This window comes from Trachurus trachurus, assembly GCF_905171665.1.
Source record: "Trachurus trachurus genome assembly, chromosome: 16".
NCBI lineage: Eukaryota > Metazoa > Chordata > Actinopteri > Carangiformes > Carangidae > Trachurus > Trachurus trachurus.
This window is the reverse complement of record NC_139902.1, coordinates 26,880,208-26,895,184: the sequence shown is the minus strand read 5'-3', so window position 1 is coordinate 26,895,184 and position 14,977 is coordinate 26,880,208. Positions and strand designations below refer to the sequence as shown.

Sequence of the window (14,977 nt, the reverse complement as noted above, 5' to 3'; positions counted from 1 at the left end):
TTTTTATTTCATTTTTTTTTTTTAAGTCGTCGTAGCCTATGGCCCATCACAGTCTGTATCAATAATGCAGAGACCACAGAAGGCTAACATGTCAGCCTTTAGCAAGAGGTCTGCTCGACAACACAGCACTCACACAAAGGCATGCAGGCTGCAGACGTCTCAGACTGGCACCATGAGAACAAGAACGCTTACACACACACACACACACATGGGCTATTTTAGGTACACAAACACACACACACACATACAGACAAGTGCAGATAACACTCGGCAGCTGTGTAATATGCACTTGTACGCACTCGCAGACAAGCACCCACAAGATGAATGTGCATGTACGCACGCATGCAGACACAATCAAGGAGTGTATGTGAGGCTTATGTTAACAGTGTCTGCAGTCAAAGTCTATTGAATTACCAGAGCGGAGCAAGAAGGGTAGATAGACACACACACACACACACACACACACACACACACACACACACACACACACACCCTGCTGGATTTCATCAGGATACAGGGAAACATCTCAGAGCACCAGATCAAAGCGTGTGTGAATATTCAGGAATCCAGGATGACGTCTGCTCCTTTTTCCCCACTGACCGGGATGTTATTGTTGAAACTATATATGTGTTTTTTTTTTTTTTACTTTTCAATGAAATTCATAGTCTGCTGTGCTGTGAAATGCCATGCATAAGGAAAAAGCACGTAAATCTTTAATTTGAGTAAAATGGAAAACCCTCAGAAGTGGTAGTTTTTAAAGGGGAACATCATTGTGAAATGTGTGTCTCACTCTCCAATCTTTTCTCCCATGCAGAGACTTCCCCTGAATTATTAAATCTCTACTTAGGCTCTGTGGTTAAATGAAGCTATGCAAACAAGGATGAAGCGTACTAAAAGCAGTCTAGCAGTCAGTCGGCGCGCTGTTTGACAAAAATGTTTAAATGTCCTCTGCTGAAACTGTGAAACGATATAAATGGCTGTCTCCGGCGCTTTCTGCTCGCTTTTCTGTGGTGGCGGCTCCTCAACAATTTAATCAACAACTTAATTCTGCCGGCGCTCAAACTGCCCTGATCACTGTGGGAACGGCGCAGCAGCAGCCATTAGCCAAATGCTGGGGAGTTTCTCTTCTCTGAGGCTTCGGGGGCTGTGAAATCTGGCAAGTGTGTTCCCACAGAAGCAAAAGGCAAGATAAATGAGGACGGGGAGGGTTGGGGAGGGGGGGACAAGTCCTGGTGGAGAAAGGAGTGTGTTTATTCACCATCACCGTCGAACACATGGCGGCACCGGCCTCCCTCGTGCACTCACGACTCCCGAACAGGACCAACCGGCCGTCCCACCTTCCTTCCCTCGGACCTGCATGGAGCTGTATCATCTGTCTGAGTCAGTGTGATGTGAAGAAGCCAGAACAACATGAGACGTATCATTCAGCCAGCTTCCCTCAGAATCCAATTATTGCTATCTGAGATAGCGCATGTGATACATGTCTGAGCAAATGATGTAGCTCCCCCCACAGACCGGCCCGAGCAACAGCGTTACTGAACATGAGGACATGCACTTCATGAAAAGAACAGAAATCTCATGTGTGACGGACGAGAGGAAGTCAGTGTGGTAGAAACACTGGTAGACTTTGTCATTATACACTAAAAAGACATTATCATATATAATATCAAAAAGACAAAAACTGATATATTTAAATAGCCCTGCATGTGTAATATGTGCATAAGCAGGTCTTTACTTGACAGTTTCATGTCAGTAGGTGTGAATGTAAATGCAAATAGAAATGCTATGGCAACTGCAATACACCCATCAGGCACCTGTTTTTGAGTGCATAGAGCTATTTAAAAACATTTGTTGTGTTAAACTGTGATAATCAAAGAAACTCCTTCTGCTTTAAATTGAGAAAAAAAAAACTTTTTTCCTTCATGAAATACAAGAAACTCAAGCTGCACAAAGTCAGGATAAAACATGACTTCCAGTAGAGCAGGACGGGAGGTTTCTGTAAAACACAATGAAACTCCCAAATGCAGAACTAGTTCAAAGTAAGAAGTGTTTACCTTTGTTTTTGTTTTGTTTGTTTTTTACCATTGTTTGTGCCCTTGAAAAAAAGAAAAAAAAAGAGTCTGGCAGCATCTAAATGAACAAAAAAAGTGAATTCACAATGACTTAACTCATTACACTCAAACACTCAGTGGTCTGCAGAAAATCTCCTCATACCCCTGCAACATGGCCGACTACTTTGACTCACTGCTTCTACTCAAAGTGCAACAGTGAGTCAGTGAAACAAAAACCAGCAGTGTGGACAGTTGTGTTGTTGTGTTTGCTTTGCCTCAGCCTCGGAGCTGACAGCAGCTCCTACAGGTGATCAGAGAGGGAAACATGTGTGTCAGCTGCCTCCTGCTTCAGAGCAGCAACACAAAGCCACTTCCTGGCCGAGCTGCGTGGTCCACTTGTGGGAAACGGCTGAGCGGAGGGCAACAGGTCGAGGGTGCTGAGCGTTTGTCTTCAGCCACCCAGACTTTTCCCCGCTGTCTGCCTGCCTGTCTGCCTGTCTGTCTGTCTGTCTGTCTGTCTGCCTGTCTGTCTGTGGCGTCTCCGTCTCTGCAGCCTCTGCTCCTTCTGCAGCTCCTCTTGTCGTCGTGGAGACCTCTGTGTGGATGTTGCCTGCCTTTCTAGGGGAGAGACTGAATCTCTGCAGTGCGGCTTTGATTTGGTTTCCCTGTCATCCACTCTGTGTGTGTGTGTTGTTGTTTTCATCTGCTACAGGGTCAGAGTATTTCTCATTTCATTACTGCAAGATGGCCCTCTTCATGTCCTTTGTCATGTGTGTGTGTGTGTGTGTCATCCTGAGTTGGAGTCAGTCCACTGTTATTGAAAGGACGGAGCAGAGGTTTTACGCTGTGACACACTGACATATTCTCCACAGACTCAATCAGGCGGCCGAGGGTTTTGCTCACTGACTGCGCCACATCCATCTTCTGCCATGTTTGGGCTTTAAGGACCTGGGATGTGGCCTTTCTCCTGCTCAATCACCCCTCTGGATCATTTCCTGTTGAGCCCCCCACCTGGCTGACATTTCAGTGATGAGAAGGTGAGGTTGGAGAGGAGGAGGAGGAGGGTAGGGGCTTCAGCCTGTGCAGTGGCCATGTCGGTCTTTATCTTCCACATGTGGGAAAAGCCACTCACAATTTCCCTCCACATGTCAACTGCATGTTCAACGCAAACACACACACACTTCCCTCTGTTGCACTCCAATTCCTATCTTAACCCTCAATCTCAAAAATACAACAACCTGCTGATTTCTCGGCATGAAACGTGATGTTTTAAATAGGGAGAGGTCAGATATTTTTCTCATCACACAATTCAATCGGATCAGGGAATAAAATTTTGACTCCCGTTCACTTACATGGAGATTTTTTCCAAATTGATGTCCCATGGCGAGCGTTACTTCCTGCTTCAGCTTCGGCACTCTATAGACCTCAATATTGAGATTCTCCGACACCATCCTTGGGAGCAAGGGCTACCCAGAATGCATTGCGCATTTTCACCAAACAAAGATGGCGCCGAAAGCTGCAAAGAAAGCGAGCTACAAAAAGTATTTTCCTTGTTAATAGAGATATAAATATTACGAAAACCACTGTATTGTCTTAGTTTAGGCCCATTATTTACCTCATTGTTGCATAACTTTTTTTTTTTTTTTTTTTACGGTGTTTTGTCATTAGCCGGCCGGTGCGGACAAGCCATGTTGCTATTGTTTAGTTATTTTTCTCGGTGGTAATGTAGTTGTTAAGTTGTTTCATCGAGATCAAGACATCAGCACAGCTGCAGACTGCATTGTCGCTGATTCTGTTGATTATAACCCATCGTGTATTTATAAGTCGACGGTAATGGACGACTACGGATGACCATACAGTATATATGCATTCTTCTAGACTGGACGCAGCTTTGGCGTAATGCCGCCCCCCACAGTCTGAAGACGTGTCTGCATTTACTGTAAGGGGTGTCCCATTTCTAAGTCACAAAATAGCCCTTAACTCTTGGTTTGGAGGGCGACTAAAATTAAAGGTGGAGATTGAAGGTTAAGATTGAGGGTTAAGATAGGAATTGGAGTTCACCTAAACACGCATGTTTACGAAACTCCACTAAGCATCATCTCAAAGAAAGGAGAGATGATTTATTCCAGATTTAGCCATTTGCTCATTTCTATCTGCAGTCCCTGTACACACACACACACACACACACACACACAACAATCACCAGACACTTTAATTTACATGCAACACCACTGCACAGTCTGTCACACCAACACTTAAGCAGACAAATCCACCGGCACACATCAACATACAAGTACAAGTCCCATCACATTCATCCAGTGTGAAAAAAAATTATTACTTCTTCTCAATATTCAGTCTTTAACACCACGAGAAAAAGAAAGAACGTCTGTGTAGCTCATAAAATGTGAATATATAGTTGTATAATCGACCTTTATGATAAATATCTATTTTGAGTAAATTCAGCTTCTAGGCTAATTCATTTCTTTCAATTTCAAGTGCCGTGGAAATAAAATGATTCATTATGCTCATAGTAAAGTGTAGAGTTGAGGCCTCCAGGTTACTATCATGTAGTTAGAGAGCATGCAAGCATGTTCCTTTACATCTGGAGGGAATGATTTGGAGACTAGGGCACATCTGTTGCACCACACTGCTTCATTCATGCTCTATTTTACCTTTATCAAAACAAAAGTAGCTCTTGGCACTTGGCCATAATATACAGCCACACACACACGCACACACACACAATGTGTACTGGAAACTGCATCAAAAACAGGCACTACAAGATCAGGCTACATCTGGACTGAATATATATTTCCTATCTCTGGACCTTTCCAATAGTTGGTTGGGTGAAGCCTGTGTGTGTGCTGTTCTTCCATGATTACACAGCTTCCACTGGCTGGGATGTCAAGTCTCCAGGGTGATCATCAGGGAAACATGAAGATAGAAACATTGAACATTTGCTGCCTCCCACTCATCAGCGATGAAGCGCAGGGTCAGGCTTATATCAGATACCAATACACCACACATCACAGTGTGAGCTCTCTCCACCTGCTCATAGACTTCACTGTAGAGTTTATGTTTCAGTTTGATGAATATGATAATGGCATCTTGGATCCATCGTTTTGATTGATTGATGTCTTTAAAGGGATATTTCAACATCTTGGCAAATTGGCCCATTGCCATAATCCCTATAGTTTTAGGAGTAGGTTCATTACCTTTAATTGTCTGTGCAAGCTATTTTTAGAACGGCGGAGCACAGCCGCTAACGGGGAGGCTAATGGGATTTCGTTTCCCTCATCAAACTCATCAAATACACAATCCAACAACTCCAAAACGCTCTGGTGGACAAGTTGTGACCTGCACATTCACCACGCTATGAGATAATAACAGAACGTTACCAGACAGAGTTGTTTTCGAGGTAAATGCACAGACTGCTTGCTGAAAAACTGCCCCTGACGGGAACGCGCATCAGCAGCATGAATTTACCTCTGAAACAACTGTGTCTCGTCTCGTAACGTTCTGTTATTATCTCATAGCGTGGTGAATGTGCAGGTCACAACTTGTCCACCAGAGCGTTTTGGAGTTGTTGGATTGTGTATTTGATGAGTTTGATGAGGGAAACCAAGAAATCCCATTAGCCTCCGTAGCGTAGCTCTGAGCAGCTCGCGGCTCTGCTCCGCTGTTCTAAAAATAGCTTGCACCGACAATTAAAGGTAACAAACCTACTGCTATGACCATAGGGATTATGGCAATGGGCCAATTTACCAAAATGTTGAAATATCCCTTTACAGTTTGTACTATCAGCTGCTTCTGAAGGAACCATCTCCATGCATGAGAAAACTATGAGGCTTTTGTTTTGTTATTTCCAATTTACTGACTTTTTGTCTCCTCAGGAAACTGATGTACTGACTTCCCCGGTCCTGCTGGATTCACTCGACGTTGCATTTCGTTTTCTTCTCTCACATTCAAGAGCGTGTCTTGATTGGTGGTGATAGAAAAGATTGCTGGTAGCCTACTACCGCCCCGCCTAACTGCTGTCATCCACCACAGTTTGCAGATGATCATTTTCTGCTTGTTGTCTGACTTCCTACACCCAAAAACTCATTTTCCTATAATAGAAGTTGTTGGGGGTTTTTTTTTGTTTTTTTTTACCATCTGCTCCTTCTCCTCTGCTTCATTGTGTGCAACACTTTCAGCCGTTTCTCCATCTCCCCACAAAGCAGCATGGGCTCTCATGTTTTCCAGATGATTCGCTGGCACGGGCTGATGATGACAAAGCCTGTGGCGAGTCTTCTTCTTCTTCTTCTTCTTTCTGGCACACTAGAAATGGTTTAGTGCATCGCTACCTCCCGCTGGTTTTATATATATATAACAATGTTTTTATCAAGAAATATATGAATCTAGCATAGAATAGAAAAATAAAAAGAAACCTATGTCCAGTAGAGATAAAGAGAGATTTGCTGTGTCAAACTGGCTGCAGTCCTGAGGAGCCGAACAGAGATCTATCTCTATGAAAGCTGTTGGCTGAGATTCATTTTCACACAGAATATGCACCTCGCTGCTGTGATTTTTTTTTTCTGCAGGGTAGCTCAGAAAATATACCATGTTTTGGCAAATAAGTTCTTTGATCAACTTATCATGTTGTGCCAACTGGGGTTAAAAAAAAAACAAAAAAACACCAGCAGCTTTTATCAGAGGGTTTCATGCAAAACTTTGATCTTCCATTTGAAGAACACAACATATTTGAATGTGTTCAGTCAGAACTCAGAGAGATGATTTGGTTCTGGGCAAAAAAAAAAAAAGGAAATGTCAAAAATACCAAAACTGGAATAGAGATGTTACAAAATAGTTTTTTTGGACAGAATATGAAAATTTGGCAGGTAGTGCTTTTCAAAGAATATGCTGCACTTCAAACACCTTTTTTTTTTCTTTTTTCTTTTTTTTAATGCTGTGCCAAATTAGTTAGGTATCGAGCAGGTTTCCAAGTTGCTGTGAAGACGGTTTGGCTCCGAAAACTTTATAATAGCATCAACTTATCTTGATTAGTTACTGTAGGGAGCAGGAGGATGATCGCATGATGATCACTGCAGCTCGTCCACACATCACACTCTTTACATTAGCTTTAGTCCAACAGTTTCTGGAGACACACAATAACTGACACTGTATTAGAGACAAAGACACACACACACACACACACACACATTCCCGTGTGCACAATCCAGACAAAGACACACACACACACACACACTCTGGCGCAGACTGGCACTCGTCTTTGCCCGTCTCGCGCCTTTGCTCCACCAACACAATACTGTCAGATTTTGGCGCATCACATGGGCTCAGAGACAGACAAGGCTGTATTATCAACAACTGACAAGAGCTCACGTCCTGCCTGCGCGCGTGTGTGTGTGTGTGTGTGTGTGTGTGTGTGTGAGAGAGAGAGGGAGAGAGAGAGTTCAGGTTGAGGCTGAGCTGTCAGCGGCAGACAAGCCCCATCAAGTCTTCCTCCTCTGTCTAACACACACTCAGCCTCTCGCCTCGGGAGGTGAGAAGCCGCTAATTGGCAAAGGGTGAAACACACACATGCGTGCGTGCGCTCGCATACACACAATTGAGTGACGGTCAGTTACAGTCAGACACACACACACACACACACACACACTCACACACATACACACAGGGGCTGGTACGAACAAAGAGACAGAAATACAAACAGACAGATGGACACAGACGTCTGGCTCTGAGAGGCAGTACAGGGAGCTGTGTGAAGCAGACACACACACACACACACACACACACACACACACACACACACACACACACACACACACACACACACACACACACACACACACACACAACCTGGTAGACGAGAACACATCACTGTGGCCAATAATGCACCCGGCCTGCTCCCCGACTTTCTCCTCAACTTTCCCACTTAGTTTTTTTTATTTTATGACTTGATGGTTTTTATTCACTTATGTATTAATGGATTCTATCTTTGCAGTTTAGCCTGCGCACAGAGCTGACCTTAAAAAAAAAAAAGCGTTCATTCGCCCTCTGTGTGTTCTCTGCAGCGCCGTAGGGAGAGACCGATGCAAAGCATAAATACACACAGTATATATAAACACTATTCACAGCACAAAGCACTCAAACTTTTTGCTTTTCAACCATTTTCAACGCATGCAGCCTCACTGTGGACATAATAAAGGTGGGATGATAAAATTTGCAAGGCAAGCAAGAGCCCAACTGAATCCAATCACAATCTGTTAAAGCACAACTCAACTTCTCACTCAGTATTAAATGGACCAATGTGGAGGAGTCTTCTTCACTGTCTTTCCTGGCACGTTGCTGGTTTCTTGGCATATTAGTGCCATCAACTGTCAATCAGTGGTATAGCATGAACCCGGCAGTAAGAATGTGAATTGCAAAGCAGACAAACATATACACCAAAAAATAAATAAAAAATCACTGTATATCTCTTCTTCAGAGGTCAAAGGTCACAACAGGTGCCTTAAAGTTGAAAAAACTTTGATCTGAGCATCTATTTCCTATACAGATTTAAACATAGCTGCAGGTCATATCCACTATGAGCCATCGAGCAAAAAACAAGACAAAATGATGATGTCACAGCAGAGTAGACCGTCCAATAATATTTATAGTCAACAGTCTGGATGAGTGAGGATGATGTAATCAGCATAAATGACAAACTGTCAACATCCTGTTTGCATAACATGCACGCCGACGCCGTGCCCTCGCACTTTCACTCACCCAAACAGGAAATAAGTTATTAAGTCATTTAGTCCTTGAAAGGACGACTACTGCTGCTGCTGCTGCTGCTGCTGCAGGTGGATGTTTATAGTAGGATGACTGCATGTGACTCAGCATAATGAAATAATCAGTTTACATCATTTATCTAACATTAGATAAATAAAGAAGTAATCAGATTCATTCTCTGCTCCATTATAATAAATCACAGCTTTCAGTTCGCCGTAATGGACGATGAAGCCGGTCGAACTTTACGTCTAATATCGTTCATTCTGTGCAGAAATAAATTACAGCTGCTATAGACTGTGCCGTCTGTGCTAAATGCAGTACAAGGAGCGGTGTATAGGAAAAAGGTCAACCTATATATGACGGGCAGTGAACGCAGCACGGGTATTATTATCTCCGTCATGCTGTAATTCATCTTAAATAATCTGTTCAATGATTCCACACTCACATCCTCATCATTATGCACAGGTGTCCTTTTATTGAACCCAACTTAACAAGCTTTACTTGCACAGCTCAACTTGTCAGCATGGCAGCTGGCAAAAACACACACACACAGACACACACACACATTCAGTAGCACCTGCACCAGCACCTGCACCAGATACCGACGTCTCTCCACTGCCTCAGCCAATCAGCCCTGCACAAGCATCCACCCAAACTCCACAAAGGACAGACAGGAGAGGAGGGAGGGGGGGTTGTAAAGTACATACATGAGAGGAAGAGCGTGTGAACGACACAGAAAGGGAGGAAAGTGTGTGTTTATGTGTGTTGGAGGAGAGGGTGGAGATCAGAGACAAATAAACAGAGACAAGATGTGGAAAAAAAACACACAAAAAACAAAAAAACAAAAACAGCTGGCAGCCAATACTTGAAAACAATGCCTCAGACTTTGGAGGAGGACCCTCCCTCATCTGTTGATCCCCGGATGAAAGCTTCACAACTGAACAGTAGAGGTAGCTGGGCGGAGGGCATTGGTGTGTGTGTGTGAGTGTGTGTGTGTGCACCCAGCTGGGCGGCCAAAGAACAAAACAACACCTCAGCAGGCACTTGTAGTCTCTCTAGTAGACGCACACAGAAAAAAACTCATGCAGCTCACACACACACACACACACATACAAGAGAGGTTATAATCAAACGAAAGTCGATCAAACAGTCTGAAAAAAAACTCAACTCTTTATAGAGCTGTAGTCACAAGTCTCATAACGATACGATGTCATATCGATTTAATGTTCAACAATTCAATATAAAAACTCAACTTAAATGATGTGTCAGTGATCGATAAGAGACGACATCATCTGCTGAGAAATCCACTAAAATATCATCAGCCAGACATTTAAATGGAAAACAATGTTCACTATAACGTGTAATATTCTGAATAACTTAGCTTTACAAGAAAACTGAAAGAGCATTAAGTTTCTATTTTAGGCAGGATTTTAGTGTGAACCTTAATCCTACTTAGAGTTTCAGAAACAAAAATATTTTAGATCTTAGTTATTGGCTACGTACCCAGTATAGTAAGTATAAAACTGCAGCAGGCTCGCTTTACAAATGTTGCATCAGTGCTATTGAATCATTGATCCTTGGGGCGATATAAATCAGTGCTTTTATAAGAAACTTTAAACCATGGGTGTGCAGAGAGGCATCAACAACTTATGAATGGGAAATGAATCAAAGAGGAAGTAGCATTATTGAAAAATGGGCAAAATAGATGTGTTGTAATAAGAAATTTAAATAAATATAAACTATGACATGGTTTTAATCAATAAATGTAAAGCTCAAGTCCCTCTGTGTGTTTGTTTAAGCCTCATTATAACTTCGATAGTCTTGGAGAAGATGGTGTAAGTGATGATGGTGATGGTGCCTTCAGGTTCTGCAGGAGCAGGTGCGGTGTGTTTAATAAGAGGATGATTATTAGAAGATGATATTGATGACATTTCCCACTGTGCTCCTCCTCCTCCTCCTCCTCCTCCTCCTCACCCTACAACACCCCACCCTACAGAGCCTCAACAACAACAACTCTGTGACATTTCCATCATCATCATCATATGCACCGAGTGCCTCATTTGCATAAAAAAGTTGTGTTGGCCCATAGGTGCCCATATATAGGATCAGATCAGGCTGTTTTGGCTTTCTAATCTAGTTTTTCTTCAAATCAAATGGTGATGATGATGATGGTGGTGCCTTCAGGTTCTGCAGGAATTTTATTTTATTTTTTGGTGAGAGGATGATTATTAGAGGATGATATTGATGACGTTCCCCTGCCTGTCCCACTGTGGTCCTCCTACACCCCTACCTACAGACCCACAACAACAACAACTCTGTGACACTTCCATCATCATCATCATCTTCTTCTTCTTCATCATCATATGCACCGCGTGCCTCATTTGCATAAAAAAGTTGAGGTGGCCCATAGGTGCCCATATATAGGATCAGTTTCTATTCTATCTCTTCCTTGCTAGCTTGTAATGTTCATCAAAATCATCACCACCACCACACAGGGCAGGACAGCTAACAGCAGCAGCAGCAGCAGCGGCCACACAGACAGATCAACACCTCCCTGTCTCTGTGATAAAACGCTCCAGCAGATGCCGAGGTGGCAGTGCTGCTGTTGCCCCACAGGGACGCACACAGAGCGGACTGCTGCTGCCGCCGCTGCCGCTGCTGCTGCTGGTGGTGGTGGTGCTGCAGACTGATGAGGAGCCATGCAGGCAGGCAGGCAGGCAGCAGAGCAGGGCTACTAGCCGGGTTGCTTGCTTGCTTGCCTCTGCTTGCTTGCTGCTAACTTAGCCTCGTTAGCTTAGCCGCTGTGTGCTGGCGCAGCTCAGAAAGCGGCTCCTCCAACTCTTCAACACAGCAACTTCCACCGTCTGGCCCAAAGTCGCAGCCCGCACCGGACCAGCCTGACCAGCGTGTAGCCGCGCACATAGCACCACCACAACCACTACACTGTCCCTCCTGCAGCCGCCTATGACTCAGACATTATTCAATCAAAAATAAAATAAATTTAGAAAAAAAAACCCAGTGTGCATTCAGAATAAAATAAATAAATAAAAAGGATAACTCAGAAAATATCACAGGAGGCGTCCTACCTGTCAGTGCAGTCTGAGCCGCCGTGTCTGCTGCTGCTGCTGCTGCTGCTGTGTTTTTGGGGGGAGGTTTTTTTTCTTCTCTCTCTCTCTCTGTCAAAGTCTGTGATGATGATGATGTTGTTGTGATGTTGTGTTGCCAGACGTCAGGTCCAACTGCACCACAGCGGTTTCCAGTCTGGGAAGCAAAATAAAGCCCAGCTGCCTTTTTTTTTACTGTAGTATACACTACATCGCTGCTGCTGCTGCTGCTGCTGCTGCTGACAAGCCGCCGGTGGTGGTGGTGGTGGTGGTGTTGCTGCTGCTGTGGCTGAAGCTTTGGCGACACATGCAGGTCCCAACCCAAATAACAGCCCAAATAACCAAAAAAAAGAAAGAAAGAAAGAAAAAAGAAAAGGGGATCAGGAGACAGAAAGTACAGCAACACCACTGTTTGTCATCTTGGGTTTTCTGGATGTTAAATGATCAGGTGCACGTTTCATAAATGTGGTGGTGGTTTCTTCCTCATACAACTGCTCATGACTTAACTGGGACAAAATAAGTTATTATAAAGACACTTGAAAAGTCAGAGCTATAAGTACAGTGCTTCATGAGGAAATGTAATAAAATGAAGTATTCTGAATAAAAACAGATTAAAAAAAAAACTAAGCAGTGTTTACATAGGTTTTCCTATATGAGAAGAAGGTGTTTCCTTTCTTTAATTTCACAGTCTCCAGGTTATCTCTGAACATCAGTGATAATAATAAACAGTGAGTCAGGACACAAGAAATGCAGCTATTATGATAATTATGTGGTAAACCATCCTGCCACAAGCTGTTTTAAACCTGCCTGAGTTATAAAAATATCTGCTGTTTTTTTTGTCCTGCGCTTCCCAGTTGATTTTAACTCTTTTTTTTTTTGGTTTATTGCAGTGATTTGTGTGTAGTTTTGCTGTTTTATTTCACTCAACATATCCTATGTCATTTGTAAACATTGCTTAATGTCCATTTTATCCACAATTATTGATGAGATCAGATCATTTAAAACACTTAACCTATACTGTAGAGGTACCTGTATTGAACACCTATTTTCACTGGACCACACTGGATGATTAATGAAAAAAATCCCTCCAAAACAAAATGCATCATAAAGAATAATGGTACATACTTACATCCCCTGTAGTCCTCCTACTGTATATATATATATAACCTAATGTTTGCTTTTAATGTGTTTCTATTCTGAGGCAGGAAAAGGAATGAAAAGACATGCATTTCCTTCATAAACACATTTAGAGTAACTGAAAAAAAATTCAAGGAAGCAAAGTTATTTATCACAAACTTTATTTAAAATGTGTACATAGAACAATATATTATATAATATACTATTTAAAGCATGTGCAAAACTGTAAATGAAAGTATGTTAGGCTAGCTGTCAGTTCTCGTCGAGTGCAGCCTGTGACAACATACTGCCTTCGTATTAAAACTTGCTACTCTAGCATGAAAACCTTGTTCGACACTAGTGTTTTTTTTTTTTTATTATTGTGCTGTCACAACGTGTGGCATCGTACAGGTTACAGGTTTCCCCATGTCATTCCAGTTACAAAAGAAAAAAAAAAGATAAAAGGATGTGAATCCAACACCTCGAAGACAATTTGGGCAATTTGCCCCAGAGCCAAAAGAGGAAATGGGGAGATAATTTTCTGTGACTTGAACTGTAATTAACACTGTTTTACCATGGTAACCATACTTAGCAGGCCTGGCAGGCTACCGAACACAAACCCCACCAGAGAGAAACTCTTAAAGCATGTAATAACAATCATTAACCATCCTAATGTGCTCGGAGCTTCCCTGATCATGGCTACATCAAGTACATCTGGACTGTTGGAGGTTGATGCTGCAGGAGTCAAACACATGGTGCAGACAAAGGCCACTGCCCAGGTGGGCTCTGCAAGATGAGGATCCATTTCCACAGAAAAATTATGAAAAACTGAGGAAATGTAGAAAGACCTTTACTGTGAAAATCAGAGTTCATGAGATTCCTAGAAAACAGAATCTTTAAATCTCTTGTGGTCTTTAAAGGAAATCACTTAATCTGCCTCGGCCACTTTGTACAGATTTATAAAAATGGAAAACAAAAACAAGGAAAGAGAGAATTGTTTTTCTTCCTACAGGCCTTTCCTTCATGTTCCCAAACAAGAGACAAAGGCATCCCTGAGTGTCCAGCTCCAAGAAATCCCCAACGTGTCCCAACTGGTACTGCTACTGTGTGACAGAGGCTGCGCTACAAAAACAAAACAAAAAACAATACTGCCTTGTTGTTATCGACGGGCGGACGGACGGGCGGACGCCAGGACAAGGCAAATACCAGATCCACAGTCAACAGACTGAAAAATCATTAATTCTCTGAAATGCCAGCGTGGTGCAGATTTAATTGTGAGCCAGTAAAAAAAAAACAAATGTTCAGGCTTCAGGCACAAATATTTTTCTCTGGCCAGCTGCAAACACCTGCAGAAGGGGGTTGTGTTGGCAGTGGATCCACAGTCATCTCCAGTTATAATCAGCTGCAGTCTACGGCTCCAAATATGATGACAAGGAATGATTTAAGTCCAGAGTTGTTGTTTTTATTTCATCCTTATCGCTTTGGAGTCTTTTTTTTTTTCCTTCCCCCCTTTTCTCCTCTCTGTTCCATGATGAATAGCACAGAGAGGAGCATCCACCCAGAGCCAGTTAGCATGAGGAGGTGGCGTAGGCTGGTGGGATGGTGAAATTCAAGGCGATGCCTCACCGATCAGCTGAATAACAAGATTTCCACTTGTTTCTGACTGGACGAGCAGCAAGCCTGCGTGTCTGCCTGCAGTGGTGGGCTTGAACTGGACGGGGAGCTTCAGATAGTGCTGCGATCTAATGGGTGAGACAGAAGAACGACAGTTACTACATGAAAAGACAATTACTTCAATTTGAAAATCAAACAGTCAGGATTAAACTTTATGAATTATGACACATGAATTAGGTTTAAACAACGTAACAGACAATAAATGGGGCAGAATCATTGTGTTATGTGTAGACGTGGATACAGTGGCATCATGCAAAA

General features: G+C 42.9%; 1 protein-coding gene across 1 annotated transcript in view; it reads right to left on the bottom strand.

Annotated features, from left to right (window-relative positions):
* Positions 1 to 14,551: 14,551 nt before the first annotated feature.
* cep192 (centrosomal protein 192) overlaps positions 14,552 to 14,977 on the bottom strand; it is a 31,170-nt gene continuing 30,744 nt past the window's right edge. The window contains exon 52 of the mRNA XM_083990053.1: positions 14,552 to 14,787. Coding sequence (XP_083846179.1) covers positions 14,655 to 14,787 — 133 coding nt within the window. The 3' untranslated portion in view covers positions 14,552 to 14,654. The remainder of the gene's footprint in view (positions 14,788 to 14,977) is intronic.